We start from the raw sequence: 16,233 nt of genomic DNA, 5'->3' as shown, positions 1-16,233 counted from the left end.
GTTATTCAAAAGTTTTAACCATGAGGCAAAATAAATAACAGAAGCTTTCTGACCTTTCCTAGTTCCAGAAAAATAGAACACTAAGTTTGTCTGAAATCATTAGTATCATCAACATAAAATTTAAATGCCCTAACAAGATCCAGTGTTGTCTGAAGAAACAACAATTAAATGATGTCGGCAAAACAGCCTTATCCTGATGGGGGAAAAAAAAAAAATCAGATAAGGAGGCTCACAGAAAGAGCAGACAAGTCAGATATTCTTCTAGCAGAGGGTATAGCCAGAAGAAACAACACTTTTAAAGAAAGTAGTTTAATATGCAATTTGTGCATAGGTTAAAAAGGAGGAACCTGTAACATTTTTAGCACAAGGTTAAGATTCTAAGAAGGAGAAATAGGCTTGATAATACAGACCAAAGCTTGAACAAAACAGTGACATCAGGAAGATTAGCAATCTTTCTGTGGAACAAAACTGAAAGAGCTGAAATCTGCCCTTTCAGAGAACTAGCATATAAAAGAATGCCAGGAAAAAAAAAAAAAATTTTATACACCAAGAAATTAAGATTTTCCAAACCTTGTGATAAATCTTCCTAAATACATGCTTAAGAGTCTGAATCAGAGTTCTAATCACCAAATCTGAAAAAAACCCTATTGTCTTAGAACTAAACGTTTAATTTTCAGGATATCAACTTTACTAGAGCATTCACTACCTCTGTCTGAGGATTCCTGGACCCCGCAAAATATCTGGAAGTTTGTTGTTCAAATGAGAGGCCATCAGATATATTTCTGGGAGACCCCAAAGATCCGCAATCTGATTGAACACATCCTGATGAAGAGACCACTCTCCTGAATGTAGAGACTGACGATTGAGAAAGTCTGCCTCCCAATTGTTCACCCCTAGAATGTGAACTGCAGAGATTAGACAAGAATTGGCTTCTGCCCAAGAAAGAAACCTAGACACCTCCATCATAACCAGGGAACTGCGAGTTCCCCCACATAATTAACATAAGTCACTACTGTGACATTGTCTGACTGAAAACGGAGATAAGACTCCCTTTTAAACAGAGGCCAATGCTTGAGGGGGCCTTAATATTGCACAGAGTTCCAGAAAATTGATTGGCAACCTTGCCTCCCGAGGATCCCAAACCCCCTGTGGTGTCAGAGACCATCATTGATGCAACATACAAAGCTGAAGAGGCCTTGTGAAATAGAACAAATGGAATTGCATCTGAAGCTGCAATCATGAGACTTAGTACTTCCATACACAGAGCCACTGAAGGGAACAAAAAAAGACTAAAAGTATAGACAAGCTGACACCAATCTTAATCGTCTCTGCTCTGTTAGAGAAAGATTAAGACACCGAGTCTATTTGGAAACCTACAAAAGTAACCCTTGTCTGAGGAACCAAGAACCAAAGAAAATTAATCCTCAAATCATGATTTTGAAGAAACAACAAGAGTTGGTTCGTGTAAGATTCTGCTAAAGGAAAAGACAGAGCTTGAACCAAAATATAGTCCAGGTAAGGAAATACTGCAATACCCTGAGCTCTGAGTACAAACAAAGGGCACCAGAACCTTGGAAAGTATTATTGGAACTGTAGCTAGACCAAATGGAAGAACAACAAACTAAAAGTGCTTGTCCAGAAAAGCAAACCTCAGAAAATGGTAATGTTCTCTGATAATTGGAACATGAAGGTAAACATCCTTTAAATCTACTGTGAACATAAACTAACCTTGCTAATCAAAAGGCAGAATAGTCCTCATAGTATTATTACAAACTTGTTCAGAGTTTTCAAATCCAGAACTGGTCTGAAAGTGCCTTCCTTATTTGGAACAATGAAGAGATTAAAATAAAATCCCATCCCCTGTTTCTGCAAACTGGAACTATTACTCCCATATCTTCCAGATTTGAGACAGATTGAAGAAAAAGTTTGAGATTTTTATAGGATTACTTGGAACATTGGACAGAAAAAAACTTCCTCTGGGAACCAATTAGATTACAGGGGTGTCCAAACTTTGCTCTCCAGAGGTTTTGGAACTACATTTCCCATGATGCTCAGCTAGATAAAATGCTGGCTGAGCATCATCGGAAATGTAGTTCCAAAACCTCTGGAGAGCAAAGTTTGGACACCCCTGAATTAGAAGCTTTGGAATTTCCTTTAAACATTGTCTTGAGGAAGAAAAGCTCTTTTACCTCCAGTAATAGTAGAAATTATAGAATCTAAATCAGATCCAAATAACTTCTTTCCCTGAAAGGAGAGACACAATCTAAATGTATACACCATATCAGCAGACCATGATTTAAGTCATAATGCCCTCTTGGCAAGAATTTCTAAAGACATACTTTTGACATTAATCTTCATAATATCAAACACTGCACAAATAAAGGAATTGGCACTCTGAAGTAAGCCCAATAGATTAGTCTTTCAGAACAGCTTTCTGATAACCCTGTTAGTGCTAGACAACCAAGGTAGAGGCAGCAGCCATATCAGCAATAGAAATAGCTGGTCTGAGAATATAACCAGCATGTAAAAAGGTCATTATAAGAAAAGATTCTAAGTTTCTGTCTAAAGGGCCTTTAAGAGAAGTACCGTCTTCCAAAGGAATATTAGTATGTATAGCCAGAGTGGAAATAGGCCGATCCACCTTGGGAACCGTTTCCCATAAATCTAGCTTGGCCGCAGGTAAAGAATATAATTTTTTAAAATCTTGCAGAAGGATTAAAAGACACACCTGGCTTAGACCATTCCATAGCAATCATGCAAGGGACAGCATTAGGCACAGGAAAAACCTCAGGGGGATTAACAACAGTAAATGATTACAAGGTTTATCATCAGAAGCTTTAGGATTTTTAAACCCCTAAAGTAATCAAGACCTCTTTTAAAAAGAGAACGAATGTGTTCACCTTTAAACAAAGAAAAAAAGAATTATCAGGTTCAACTTCACATAAGGAATCTTTATTCTCAGAGAAAACTTAATTATCTGAAGACACAACCTGAGCTCAGGGCACATAGCATTTATAGAAAGTAAAATTTTGATTGACCGTTTATGTTTATTTGAAGGTGGGAGAGCAACCAAAGCCACAAATAATGCATCCTTGATAAATACTTTCAAAGGCACTAGGCACCACCTTGACATTAACCTGTAATGAACAAAGAGTTTAGTACCCAAATAAACAGCATTAGATTAGTCTGTATGCATAACAAAATCTAAAACATGACCCACATAAATGAGCTGAAGAGGGAACCTCAGCTTTTTTTTTTACAGTAAGCCCACCTATAAACGGCAGAAAGGTGTTTAGGAGACTCAGTTTCTAAAGTATATTTAGGGACAGAAACATGCTGCCCCTTATAGCATAAGGCAAAGCAAAGCAATAAGCACTACTGAGCCCCTTTAGAAACCCATTTACCCCCACCTAAAAGGCGTTTTAACAATGTACGCTGCATCTGAGACAAAAGCATTGCTTCTGAACTTGCGCCAAACTACGTACAGTTTAAATCGGAAATAAGCATGCCAAAACCCAATGTGTGCATAATTGTGCGCTAAACCAATATGCGTACATCAACGAAGGAAAAATAAATATATGCGTACATCAAGGAAAAATAAAGACATGCATTAACCCGACAGCTCCTAACAGACTGATGGACGTGAGCTCAGCCGAAGAGCATAAACCCGACGTGCGCAATCCCGACATGCAAGGCTTAAGCATGTAAAACTAAGCACAAGAAAAGCAAGGCAATAGTGAAGGAACTGTACCAGGGTCATATATAATTGCATATATAGATAAACGTGCTAATAAAGTAGCTAGATGAGTGTCTATATGTTAAAATAAAAATACCCATAGGCACTCATCCACTATCAAACAAGAAGCAGATAGCAAAACTGAGACAAATCAGCAGAGGTTATGGAATAGGAGTATAATGTAGATCTATAAAGGGAGGCAGAAGTCACGTCATTGCGACTGATTACAGAGGGTATATGAAGGATTTCCTATGAGGCGAAACCATAGGATCAAAAACCATAGCCCAAATACATCCCTCTGACAAGCAATGTACTCTGAGGGGAACCAGGCTTCAAGATACACTGAAAAACCCCTCTCTCTGAAGAACACATATGCACATCTTCATTCTTTAACCACCTCCAAGGTATGTGTGAGGTGGGAGGGGTTTTATAGAGCTCTTGGGGTTTGGGAATCTTTGCCTCCTCCTAGTGGTAGAGAAGTAATTTCCGTGAATAATGGATGGTGGACTCTCACCACCTGTATGAAAGAAATAATAAACAAAACAATAAATCATGATATACAATAAATTAGTAATAAGTCTTACCTATCCAGGCAAGCAAACAGTCCAGCTTTCCCTCCCACTGCACAAAGCACTTTTGGAGCACAACGAGGCTGAGTCTTTAGCACCGTCTGATGGGACAGTCTATGTTCAGGCATAAAATGGTATTTCAGAGCTTCGTTCAGTAAGTGTTTACATGTGTGGTCATCGCGTATAAGGTGATTTGCTTCATACAACCTGGTGAGAAATTTGACACTCAGCAATGGCAGTCGGACACAGTGCAACAGTTGAGACAGGTATTTCTGCCTTTCCTGCACATCATACTTGATCCATGATTCTAGTGCATAAAAAACATTCTCCTCATTAACAACATTCAAACAGTCATTGGAAACAATTTCATGCAACTCAGAATTTGTCAGCTCAAAAAATTCTTCTGTCTGACAAACATCTTCAAAATTCTGGCAAATGAACTTATTGGCAGCCAGATAGAGTTCATGGCATCCATAGGTCTCAGCAAAACGGGAAATGCCAATGCAATTGCCCACATCAAGCTGGCTTTCCAAGAATGCACAGCATTCCTTCAGTACTAGCTTGATCTGGAGGAGGTTTGCAGCTGGAAGAAGAGACTCCACTGTCTCTTGGGAGATGAAGACTGTTCCTGTATAGGCATATTCAATGATGGCCTGGAGGGCGGCTTCATCAACGCATTGAAACTCCACCTGCGAGTTCTCTTTCTCAGAAAGGTTTCCGGTAAACATGGCTTTGAAGTAAGGGCTGATGCTTGCAAGCACCACTTTATGGGCATGTATCTTGACATCTCCTACCTGCAGCACAATGTCACAGAGCTCTTGGTGCTGTCGGAGGTGGTTCAGGCCCTGTAACAGATGTTCTGAATGCAGATGGGTTAAGTTGGCAAGCATGTAGGACTGAGAAGACTGTTCCATCTGAAAAATAAAAACCCAAAAAAGGATAGGAAAGTTAGAATTAAAACTTGCATTATTCAGAAAGACCATGTAGTTTTAAGACACTTTTAAATTTACTTCTATTTTAAATTTTACTTTTTCCTCTTGTTATTCTTTGCTGAAAAAGGATATGTATACCCTACACTACTGGGTAGTTACACACATTTGCATGTTGATATTGGCTCGCCTGATGTGTTCAGCTATCTTCCAGTAGTGTTGTGTTGCTCTGGAGCTGACTTTAACTATGTGTTTAATCCCTTTGCAGGGGTTAAACACATACTTATATACAAGCAATAGTGCAATAATAAAATGCTCTAACATATTAGAGCATTTTCTTTCTGTACTTTTATATCCCTTTAACAATATAGAAAAATCAGCAAATATAAAATTTTTATACTCTGATTTTAAAGATTTAATAACTTTTTTTCCCCATAAGTTCCACAACACTGCAGTTCAGTATTATTGTATGAAATTCTCCAAATCTTTGCTTTCTTCTAATAAAGCATTTTTTATTTTACAAAGAAAGCTGATAAACTACACAGTATTCTCCATAGGAAATGTTGCCAGCCAGGTAATATTTGGATTATGAAATAGCCTGGTAGGAGCGGTTTAATACTTTCCAATGTTAGAACATTTTCTGTTATTTATAAGTGTTACTTAAGCTATCCAATGCACACATTGATTGGATAATTGAACATAAATTGATTTAATGATAATTTGCACAATAAACATTGGAGAACAATAATATTGGCCAATTTGGAGCTTAATACTGGCTTCAATTTTAGCCAGTTGGTCAGTGCAATCAGCCGGGTGGTATGCCCTTAAAGGGCCATAATACCCAAATGTTGAAACACTTGAAAGTGATGCAGTATAGATGTAAAAAGCTGACTAGAAAATATCACCTGAGCATCTCTATGTAAAAAAGAAAGATATTTTACCTTAAAAATTTCTCAGTAGCCACATCCCATTGTAAAGGACTTCTAAGAAATAGGAGGGTCCCCAGGCACCAACCCAACGGAGGCTAAGGTGTGAATGAGTAAGGGTAAAAAAATTTAATAGCTAATAACAAATACTGTATAAAAGACAATAGTAAAAACAATTAACATGGATCCATGTGCAAGTACAATATAAAATATTACAATAAAACCAAATATACGAGACCAATAAGAGTAATATTTAGCACTGTAGGCAGAAAAAAATAGAAAAAAAATAGAAAAAAAGTGCCACTAAGCACATAGGTAACGTGGAAATATGTTTGTGAGATAATAATCCTTGTGGCTGAAAGTAGTGGTACAAATGAAATATTCAAAACAGTGATCAAAAAATATTGCATACAATGATCAAAAAATAAACGTGATATGAGTCCAAACAAATATGTGTCCAAGTCTCTGTGATCCAAGGGTAATGTGAAAATTACACAAAAGTAAAAGGTAAAAAACATAATTTATGTAAGAACTTACCTGATAAATTAATTTCTTTCATATTAGCAAGAGTCCATGAGCTAGTGACATATGGGATATACATTTCTACCAGGAGGGGCAAAGTTTCCCAAACCTCAAAATGCCTATAAATACACCCCTCACCACACCCACAATTCAGTTTAACGAATAGCCAAAGCATAAAAAAATAAGGAATTGGAATAATAGTGCTTTATACAAAACAAATCATAACCACCACAAAAAGGGTGGGCCTCATGGACTCTTGCTAATATATAAGAAATTAATTTATCAGGTAAGTTCTTACATAAATTATGTTTTCTTTCATGTAATTAGCAAGAGTCCATGAGCTAGTGATATATGGGATAGCAGATACCCAAGATGTGGAACTTCCACGCAAGAGTCACTAGAGAGGGAGGGATAAAATAAAGACAGCCAATTCCGCTGAAAAAATAATCCACAACCCAAATAAAAAAAAATGAAATAATAAGCAGAAGAATCAAACTGAAACCGCTGCCTGAAGTACTTTTCTACCAAAAACTGCTTCTGAAGAAGAGAAAACATCAAAATGGTAGAATTTAGTAAAAGTATGCAAAGAAGACCAAGTTGCTGCTTTGCAAATTTGATCAACAGAAGCTTCATTCCTAAAAGCCCAGGAAGTAGAAACTGACCTAGTAGAATGAGCCGTAATCCTTTGAGACGGGGACTTACCCGACTCTACATAAGCATGATGAATCAAAGACTTTAACCAAGATGCCAATGAAATGGCAGAAGCCTTCTGACCTTTCCTAGAACCAGAAAAGAAAACAAATAGACTAGAAGTCTTTCTAAAACCTTTAGTAGCTTAAACATAATATTTCAAAGCTCTTACTACATCCAAAGAATGTAAAGATCTCTCCAGAGAATTCTTAGGATTAGGACACAAAGAAGGGACAACAATTTCTCTACTAATGTTGTTGGAGTTCACAACTTTAGGTAAAAATTTAAATGAAGTCCGCAACACCGCCTTATCCTGATGATAAATCAGAAAAGGAGATTCACAAGAAAGAGCAGATAACTCAAACTCTTCTAGCAGAAGAGATGGCCAAAAGGAATAATACTTTCCAAGAAAGTAATTTAATATCCAGAGAATGCATAGGTTCAAACGGAGGAGCCTGTAAAGCCCTCAGAACCAAATTAAGACTCCAAGGAGGAGAGATTGACTTAATGACAGGCTTGATACGAACCAAAGCCTGAACAAAACAATGAATATCAGGAAGATTAGCAATCTTTCTGTGAAAAAGAACAGAAAGAGCAGAGATTTGTCCTTTCAAAGAGCTTGCAGACAAACCCTTATCCAAACCATCCTGAAGAAACTGTAAAATTCTAGGAATTCTAAAAGAATGCCAAGAGAATTTATGAGAACACCAAGAAATATAAGTCTTCCAAACTCTGTAATAAATCTTCCGAGACACAGATTTACGAGCCTGTAACATTGTATTAATCACAGAGTCAGAAAAACCTCTATGACTAAGAATCAAGCGTTCAAGCTCCATACCTTCAAATTTAATGATTTGAGATCCTGATGGAAAAATGGACCTTGAGATAGAAGGTCTGGCCTTAACGGAAGTGTCCAAGGTTGGCAACTTGCCATCCGAATGAGATCCGCATACCAAAACCTGTGAGGCCATGCTGGAGCCACCAGCAATACAAACGAACGTTCCATTAGAATTTTGGAAATCACTTTTGGAAGAAGAACTAGAGGCAGAAAGATATAAGCAGGTTGATAATTCCAAGGATGCAACAACGCGCCCACTGCTTCCGCCTGAGGATCCCTGGAAAGTTTCTTGTTTAGATGAGAGTCCATCAGATCTATTTCTGGAAGTCCCCAGATTTAAACAATCTGAAGAAAAACCTCTGGGTGAAGAGACCATTCGCCCGGATGTAACGTCTGGCGACTGAGATAATCCGCTTCCCAATTGTCTACACCTGGGATGTGAACCGCAGAAATTTGACAGGAGCTGGATTCCGCCCATACAAGTATCCGAGATACTTCTTTCATAGCCTGAGGACTGTGAGTCCCACCTTGATGATTGACATATGCCACGGTTGTGACATTGACTGTCTGAAAACAAATAAACGATTCTCTCTTCAGAAGAGGCCAGAACTGAAGAGCTCTGAAAATCGCACGGAGTTCCAAAATGTTGATTGGCAATTTCGCCTCCTGAAATTCCCAAACCCCCTGCGCTGTCAGAGATCCCCATACAGCTCCCCAACCTGAAAGACTCGCATCTGTTGAGATCACAGTCCAGGTTTGACGAACAAAAGAGGCCCCTTGAATTAAACGATGGTGATTCATCCACCAAGTCAGAGAAGATCGAACATTGGGATTTAAGGATATTAATTGATATCTTTGTATAATCCCTGCACCACTGATTCAGCATACAAAGCTGAAGAGGTCTCATGTGAAAACGAGCAAAAGGGATCGCGTCCGATGCAGCAGTCATAAGACCTAGAATTTCCATGCACAAAGCTACCGAAGGGAACGATTGAGACCGACGGTTTCGACAGGCTGAAACCAACTTCAGATGTCTTTTTTCTGTTAGAGACAAAGTCATGGACACTGAATCTATTTGAAAACCCAAAAAGGTTACCTTTGTCTGAGGAATCAAGGAACTCTTTGGTAAATTGATCCTCCAACCATGTTTTTGAAGAAACAACACAAGTTGATTCGTATGAGATTCTGCAGAATGTAAAGACTGAGCAAGTACCAAGATATTGTCCAAATAAGGAAATACCGCAATACCCTGTTCTCTGATGACAGAGAGAAGGGCACCAAGAACCTTTGAAAAGATCCTTGGAGCTGTTGCTAGGCCAAATGGAAGAGCAACAAACTGGTAATGCTTGTCTAGAAAAGAGAATCTCAGGAACTGATAGTGATCTGGATGAATTGGAATATGCAGATATGCATCCTGTAAATCTATTGTGGACATATAATGCCCTTGCTGAACAAAAGGCAGAATAGTCCTTATAGTCACCATTTTGAATGTTGGTATCCTTACATAATGATTCAATATTTTTAGATCCAGAACTGGTCTGAAGGAATTCTCCTTCTTTGGTACAATGAATAGATTTGAGTAAAACCCCAGACCCCGTTCCAGAACCGGAACTGGCACAATTACCCCAGCCAACTCTAGATCTGAAACACATTTTAGAAACGCCTGAGCCTTCACTGGGTTTACTGGAATGCGTGAGAGAAAAAAAATCTTCTCACAGGCGGCCTTACCTTGCAACCTATTCTGTACCCTTGTGAAACAATGTTCTGAATCCAAAGACTGTGAATCGAATTGATCCAAATATCTTTGAAAAATCGTAACCTGCCCCCTACCAGCTGTGCTGGAATGAGGGGCGCACCTTCATGCGGATTTGGGAGCTGGTTTTGACTTTCTAAAAGGCTTGGATTTATTCCAGACTGGAGAAGGTTTCCAAACGGAGACCGTTCCTTTAGGGGAAGGGTCAGGCTTTTGTTCCTTATTCTGACGAAAGGAACGAAAACGATTAGCAGCCCTATATTTTCCTTTAGGATTTTTTGTCCTGAGGCAAAAAGGCTCCTTTCCCACCAGTAACAGTAGAAATTATAGAATCTAACTGAGAACCAAATAATTTATTACCTTGGAAAGAAAGAGAAAGCAATGTTGACTTAGAAGTCATATCTGCATTCCAAGATTTAAGCCATAAAGCTCTTCTAGCTAAAATAGCTAAAGACATATACCTGACATCAATTCTAATGATATCAAAAATGGCATCACAAACAAAGTTATTAGCATGTTGAAGAAGTTGAACAATGCTATAAGCATTATGGTCTGACACTTGTTGCGCTAAAGCCTCCAACCAGAATGTGGAAGCTGCAGCAACATCAGCCAAAGAAATAGCAGGTCTAAGAAGATTACCTGAACATAAAAGGATTCAAGCTTCCTATCTAAAGGATCCTTAAAGGAAGTACTATCTGCCGTAGAAATAGTAGTACGTTTAGCAAGAGTAGAGATAGCCCCATCAACTTTAGGGATTTTGTCCCAAAACTCTAATCTATCAGATGGCACAGGGTACAATTTCTTAAACCTTGGAGAAGGAGTAAATGAAGTACCCAGACTATTCCATTCCCTAGAAATTACTTCTGAAATAGCATCAGGAACTGGAAAAACTTCTGGAATAACTACATGAGGTTTAAAAAACGAATTTAAACGCTTAGTAGATTTAGTATCAAGAGGACTAGACTCCTCCATATCTAATGCAATCAACACTTCTTTAAGTAAAGAACAAATAAACTCCATCTTAAATAAATATGAAGATTTATCAGTGTCAATTTCTAAGGCAGAATCTTCTGAACCAGATAGATCCTCATCAGAAACAGATAAGTCAGAATGATGGCGGTCACTTAAAAATTCATCTGAAATATGAGAAGTTTTAAAAGACCTTTTACGTTTACTGGAAGGAGCAATAACAGACAGAGCCTTCCTAATAGAATTAGAAACAAATTCTTTTACATTAACAGGTACATCCTGAACATTAGATGTTGAAGGAAAAACAACAGGTAAAGGATTATTACTAATGGAGACACTATCTGCGTTAGAAAGTTTATCATGACTAACACAAACTACAGCCGGAGGAACAGTTACCAAAAGTTTACAACAAATGCACTTAGCTTTGGTAGAACCAACATCAGGCAGCGTCTTTCCAGAAGTAGATTCTGATCCAGGGTCAGGTTGTGACATCTTGCAATATGTAATAGAAAAAACATATAAAGCAAAATTATCAAATTCCTTAATTGACAGTTTCAGGAATGGGAAAAAATGCAAAATAAAGAAGCCTCTAGCAACCAGAAGCAACAAAAAAGTGAGACTTAAATAATGTGAAAAAAATGTGAAACAAGAATGACGCCCACATTTTTTGGCGCCAAGTATGACGCCCACATTATTGGCGCCAAGTTCAACGCCCATATTTTTTGACGCCAAGTATGACGTCACATACTCTGACGCTGAAAACGACACCCACATTTTTGGCGCAAAAAACGTCTGTAATACACATGCGTCAAAAAATGACTAAACCACGAACAAACTTCCGGCGTCAACTATGGCACCGGAAATGACAAAATTTTGCGCCAAAAAAAGTTTGCGCCAAGAATGACGCAATAAATTGAAGAATTTACTGCCCCTGCGAGCCCAACAGCCCGCAGGGAAAAAAGTCAATTGAAAATGTTTTAAAGGTAAGAAAAAATATTTATTCATATGCATTATCCCAAAATAATGAAACTGACAGTCTGAATGAAGGAATACTGATTATCCTGAATCATGGCAAATATAAGTTTAAAACATATATTTAGAACTTTACATATAAAGTGCCCAACCATAGCTTAGAGTGTCATAAATAAAATAAGACTTACTTACCCTAAGACACTCATCTACATATAGTAGATAGCCAAACCAGTACTGAAACGAGAATCAGTAGAGGTAATGGTATATAAGAGTATATCGTCGATCTGAAAAGGGAGGTAGGAGAAGAAATCTCTACGACCGATAACAGAGAACCTATGAAAATAGATCCCCTAGAGGAAGACTATTGTATTCAAATAGGCAATACTCTCTTCACATCCCTCTGACATTCACTGCACTCTGAGAGGAAAACCGGGCTTCAGCCTGCTGCGAAGCGCATATCAACGTAGAATCTAGCACAAACTTACTTCACCACCTCCATGGGAGGCAAAGTTTGTAAAACTGAATTATGGGTGTGGTGAGGGGTGTATTTATAGGCATTTTGAGGTTTGGGAAACTTTGCCCCTCCTGGTAGGAATGTATATCCCATACGTCACTAGCTCATGGACTCTTGCTAATTACATGAAAGAAATAAGCCAAATGGTTGCAAACAAAAAAAACTCTGTGCAAAATTGGGAGAAAAAGTGTGAAAAGTGTACTGCTGGTCACAGTGGGTGGTGGATGTAGTGTACCAGAATAACCAGGGGATTCCAATATATATGTCACACAAATTAGATCAAGTCTCCTTGCTCCTAGAAGCTGACACACATAAGCGACAAGTGGGACAAGGTAGGAGTAAACCTAAGGTGAAAAAAGATAAAACAAATGTGTAGAATAATCAGTGTTCAGTCTTGATAAAGGCCTAGCAAGGGCCGAAACGCGTAGACCTGCACTGGTAAGCCTTATTTCATATCTGCTATTGCACTGTGATTATTCTACACATTTGTTTTATCTTTTTTCCCCTTAGGTTTACTCCTACCTTGTCCCACTTGTCGCTTATTTGTGTCAGCTTCTAGGAGCAAGGAGACTTGAGCTAATTTGTGAGACATATATATTGGAATCCCCTGGTTATTCTGGTACACTACATCCACCACCCACTGTGACCAGCAGTACACTTTTTCACACTTTTTCTCCCAATTTTGCACAGAGTTTTTTTGTTTGCATCCATTTGGCTTATTTTTACCTTTTACTTTTGTGTAATTTTCACATCACCCTTGGATCACAGAGACTTGGACACATATTTGTTTGGACTCATATCACGTTTATTTTTTGATCATTGTATGCAATATTTTTTTGATCACAGTTTCATTTATACCACTGCATTCAGCCACAAGGATTATCAAGGATTATTATCTCACAAACATATTTCCACGTTACCTATGTGCTTAGTGGCACTTTTTTTCTATTTTTTCTGCCTACAGTGCTAAATATTACTCACTCTTATTGGTCTCGTATATTTGGTTTTATTGTAATATTTTAAATTGTACTTGCACATGGATCCATGTTAATTGTTTTTACTATTGTCTTTTATATTTGTTATTAGCTATTAAATTATTTTACCCTTACTCATTCACATCTTAGCCTCCGTTGGGTTGGCGCCTGGGGACCCTCCTATTTCTTTGTTCTATCTTATGGTGATAGCTAGGGATCACCTTCCCCCGGGCTTATAGGTGCATATTGGCGCTGAAGTGGATACCTGTTTTTGAAAGGACTTCTAAGCAACAAATCAGTATGTTTGTCCCGGGACAGCGGAAGGAGCGAGCTTACGTGCACTCTCATCTTATTTCCCTATTCAGCTTAATGAAGTTTACAATGAAATCTCATGAGAGTTAAGTCAAATCTAATGAGATCACAGTAAAAGAGTTCATGACCTCAGAACTGTTGATGCTGATTGGCTGCTGTTCATTTCTTCATTTTTTATTTTGTTTTACCTGCAGCTGGGCAGCAGCTGAGTATAACTTTTTACACAGGAGGTAAAATATCTTCCTTTTTACATAGAGATGCTCAGGTGATATTTTTCTGTCAGCTTTTTACAGTTATACTGCATCAGTTTCAAGTGATTTAGCATATGAGTATTATGTCCCTTTAAATAGGTCCTGGGAGAAGACTGGTAGTTAAAATGTGTAAGATATTATTAGGGTCCTTACTTTTAAAAAGGTATATGAAACCCAAATTAAAAATAAAAGTTTCAAATTTACTTCTATTATCAAATTTGCTTTGTTCTCATTATATTCTGTATTGAAGAGATACCAAGGTAAGTGTTTGAAACACCATAAATAAAAATTGATAAGACGTAAATTAGAAAGTGGTTTAAAATTGCATGATCTATCTGAATGGGTTTCATATCCCTTTAATGACTCCCACTTGATCCAAGTAGTTTGGAAGTGGTAGTATATTTTAGAGCCGGTTGGCCTGTGTCTTGATAAATCACTCCATGTTCAGATTGCTCAAAAATGCAGGCCTATACTTTTTCTCTAGAATTAATTTTTTTCCCGTATTGGGAGTGATTATTTTAGCAGCTAGTATTTTGGGGGGCCGATAATTTATTTTTAATGTGGTTGCAGAATGGGACTACATGTGATAATAATATAGCCTGGAACTAATGGTAATATTCTACTGGGATCCTGTCTGCTCCTACTGGTTTTCCTGGCTTTAACACACAAGAGCACCTTTTTGATTGGTAGGGTTGCCAGGTGTCCAGTATTTAACTGGACAGTCCAGTATTTTATCAGATTGTCCAGTAAAAGCTTCACAAAACACTGGATACTTAAAAGACCAGTTTTTTTTAAAGTCCCTCAGTGTAACTAAATGTAAAGGGCCTTCTAGGCTTCAATGCATTACACATATGGAACAGAAAGAAGTGAGGGGCAGTCAAACCACTTCTGTTTACAGGTGCTACTTGCAGCCAAAGTAAAATGATTAATTTGTATGTTACTGGTAGTCAAGGGATAAAATAACTGCATAGTTATGATGAATATATGTGGTAGTATTAAAACTGGGGTCTAAGGCAGAGCTTTTGGGGGGTATTGTGGTCACCTCCACCTACCATTGTGCCCAGGCACTGACATATTGTCCAGTATTTTGGTGGAGGACAGCCGACAACCCTATGAACAGGTCAAGTCATTAAAAGTAGGGATGCACCGAAATGAAAATTCTGGACCGAAACCGATACCGAAAATTCAGGATGCCCCCGGCCGAAAACCGAAACCGAAATTGTTTTTTTTTTCTTTTTTAACTACAGTGTGTGTGTGTGTAGCTGAGAGAGCTTGTAGGCGGGAAAGCTCCAACAAATGGGCGTGGTCACTTGCACCGTAGGGTGTGATCTGCAGTGAAACTGGTGAAGCTCTACAAGAGAGAGCGTGGTTATAACCAGAAAACAATACGAGGTGGACATGTGTTTTGTTTTTTGGTGTAGTTATCTGTGTGATGGGCGTGGCTGCACCTGATCGTCTCTAATCATATCTCCGCCTAGTTCCTGGTTCGGGTCTCACTCTGACCCGTCAGATTATATGTCCGGAGCCCCAAATGGAGTCTGCCTATCACCAGGACCACCGGACTTAGCTACGACTTTACGTGCAAGGTGGTTATAGAAAGTTACTGTGCTTTTTTGTATACACTGTCTAGTGGGTGCTAATTTGTACCAACTGTGTGCGAGCTTGGGGCTTATGCATTTATAGTGTGCACGCATATTTGCCTCAGGTGAATAGAATGTCTATGCACAAGAGGCTGATGTATGAGCACTGTATATAAGGCTTATACATATTCACTGTGTGTGCTTAGGTTCAAGTGTTTATAAACATGTTACTTATGCCCCTTTGAATACTGTATTCAGAACTTTGGTTTCAAATATCATCATGTCATGGTACTTATGTGTGTGCTCTGTGTACCATGCCAGTGCTGTTCACCTTATGCTAAGGATAGACATGTAACTCAATAGAACAGGGTGGGGGGGGGGCTGTACATTTTTAGCCATTTTGTTCCTCTTTGGGCCGAAATTGTAGTTGCACATTTTCGGTGGCCCAAATTTTGGTGCATCGCTAGTATTATTCTTTATTTAGTACTGTGTAACAGAATCAAATTTAACCTTTTTTTTTTTTTTACCAATTATCAAAATAAAGTATAAAGTATTATTATATGCAAAACAGTAAGTCAAGTAATGAACTCAAACAGCAGCTCTAGGCTGGCATCAAATTTGAAATATGCTACACAATTTTACCGAAAATAAAAGGCAAAAAAACAGAAAACCGAAATAACTAAAAATGCCATTTTCGG

At 38.2% G+C, this 16,233-nt stretch overlaps 1 protein-coding gene across 2 annotated transcripts in view; it reads right to left on the bottom strand.

Annotated features, from left to right (window-relative positions):
* The window catches only part of KLHL28 (kelch like family member 28), a 305,199-nt gene that overhangs the window by 275,070 nt on the left and 13,896 nt on the right, over positions 1-16,233 (bottom strand). For both annotated transcript variants that reach the window (XM_053697850.1, XM_053697851.1), the window contains exon 2: positions 4,321-5,219. In XM_053697850.1, coding sequence (XP_053553825.1) covers positions 4,321-5,219 — 899 coding nt within the window. The remainder of the gene's footprint in view (positions 1-4,320; positions 5,220-16,233) is intronic.

This window comes from Bombina bombina, chromosome 1, assembly GCF_027579735.1.
Source record: "Bombina bombina isolate aBomBom1 chromosome 1, aBomBom1.pri, whole genome shotgun sequence".
Lineage (NCBI taxonomy): Eukaryota > Metazoa > Chordata > Amphibia > Anura > Bombinatoridae > Bombina > Bombina bombina.
Note: the sequence above shows the minus strand (reverse complement) of the source record. Positions and strands in the feature narration are given on the sequence as shown.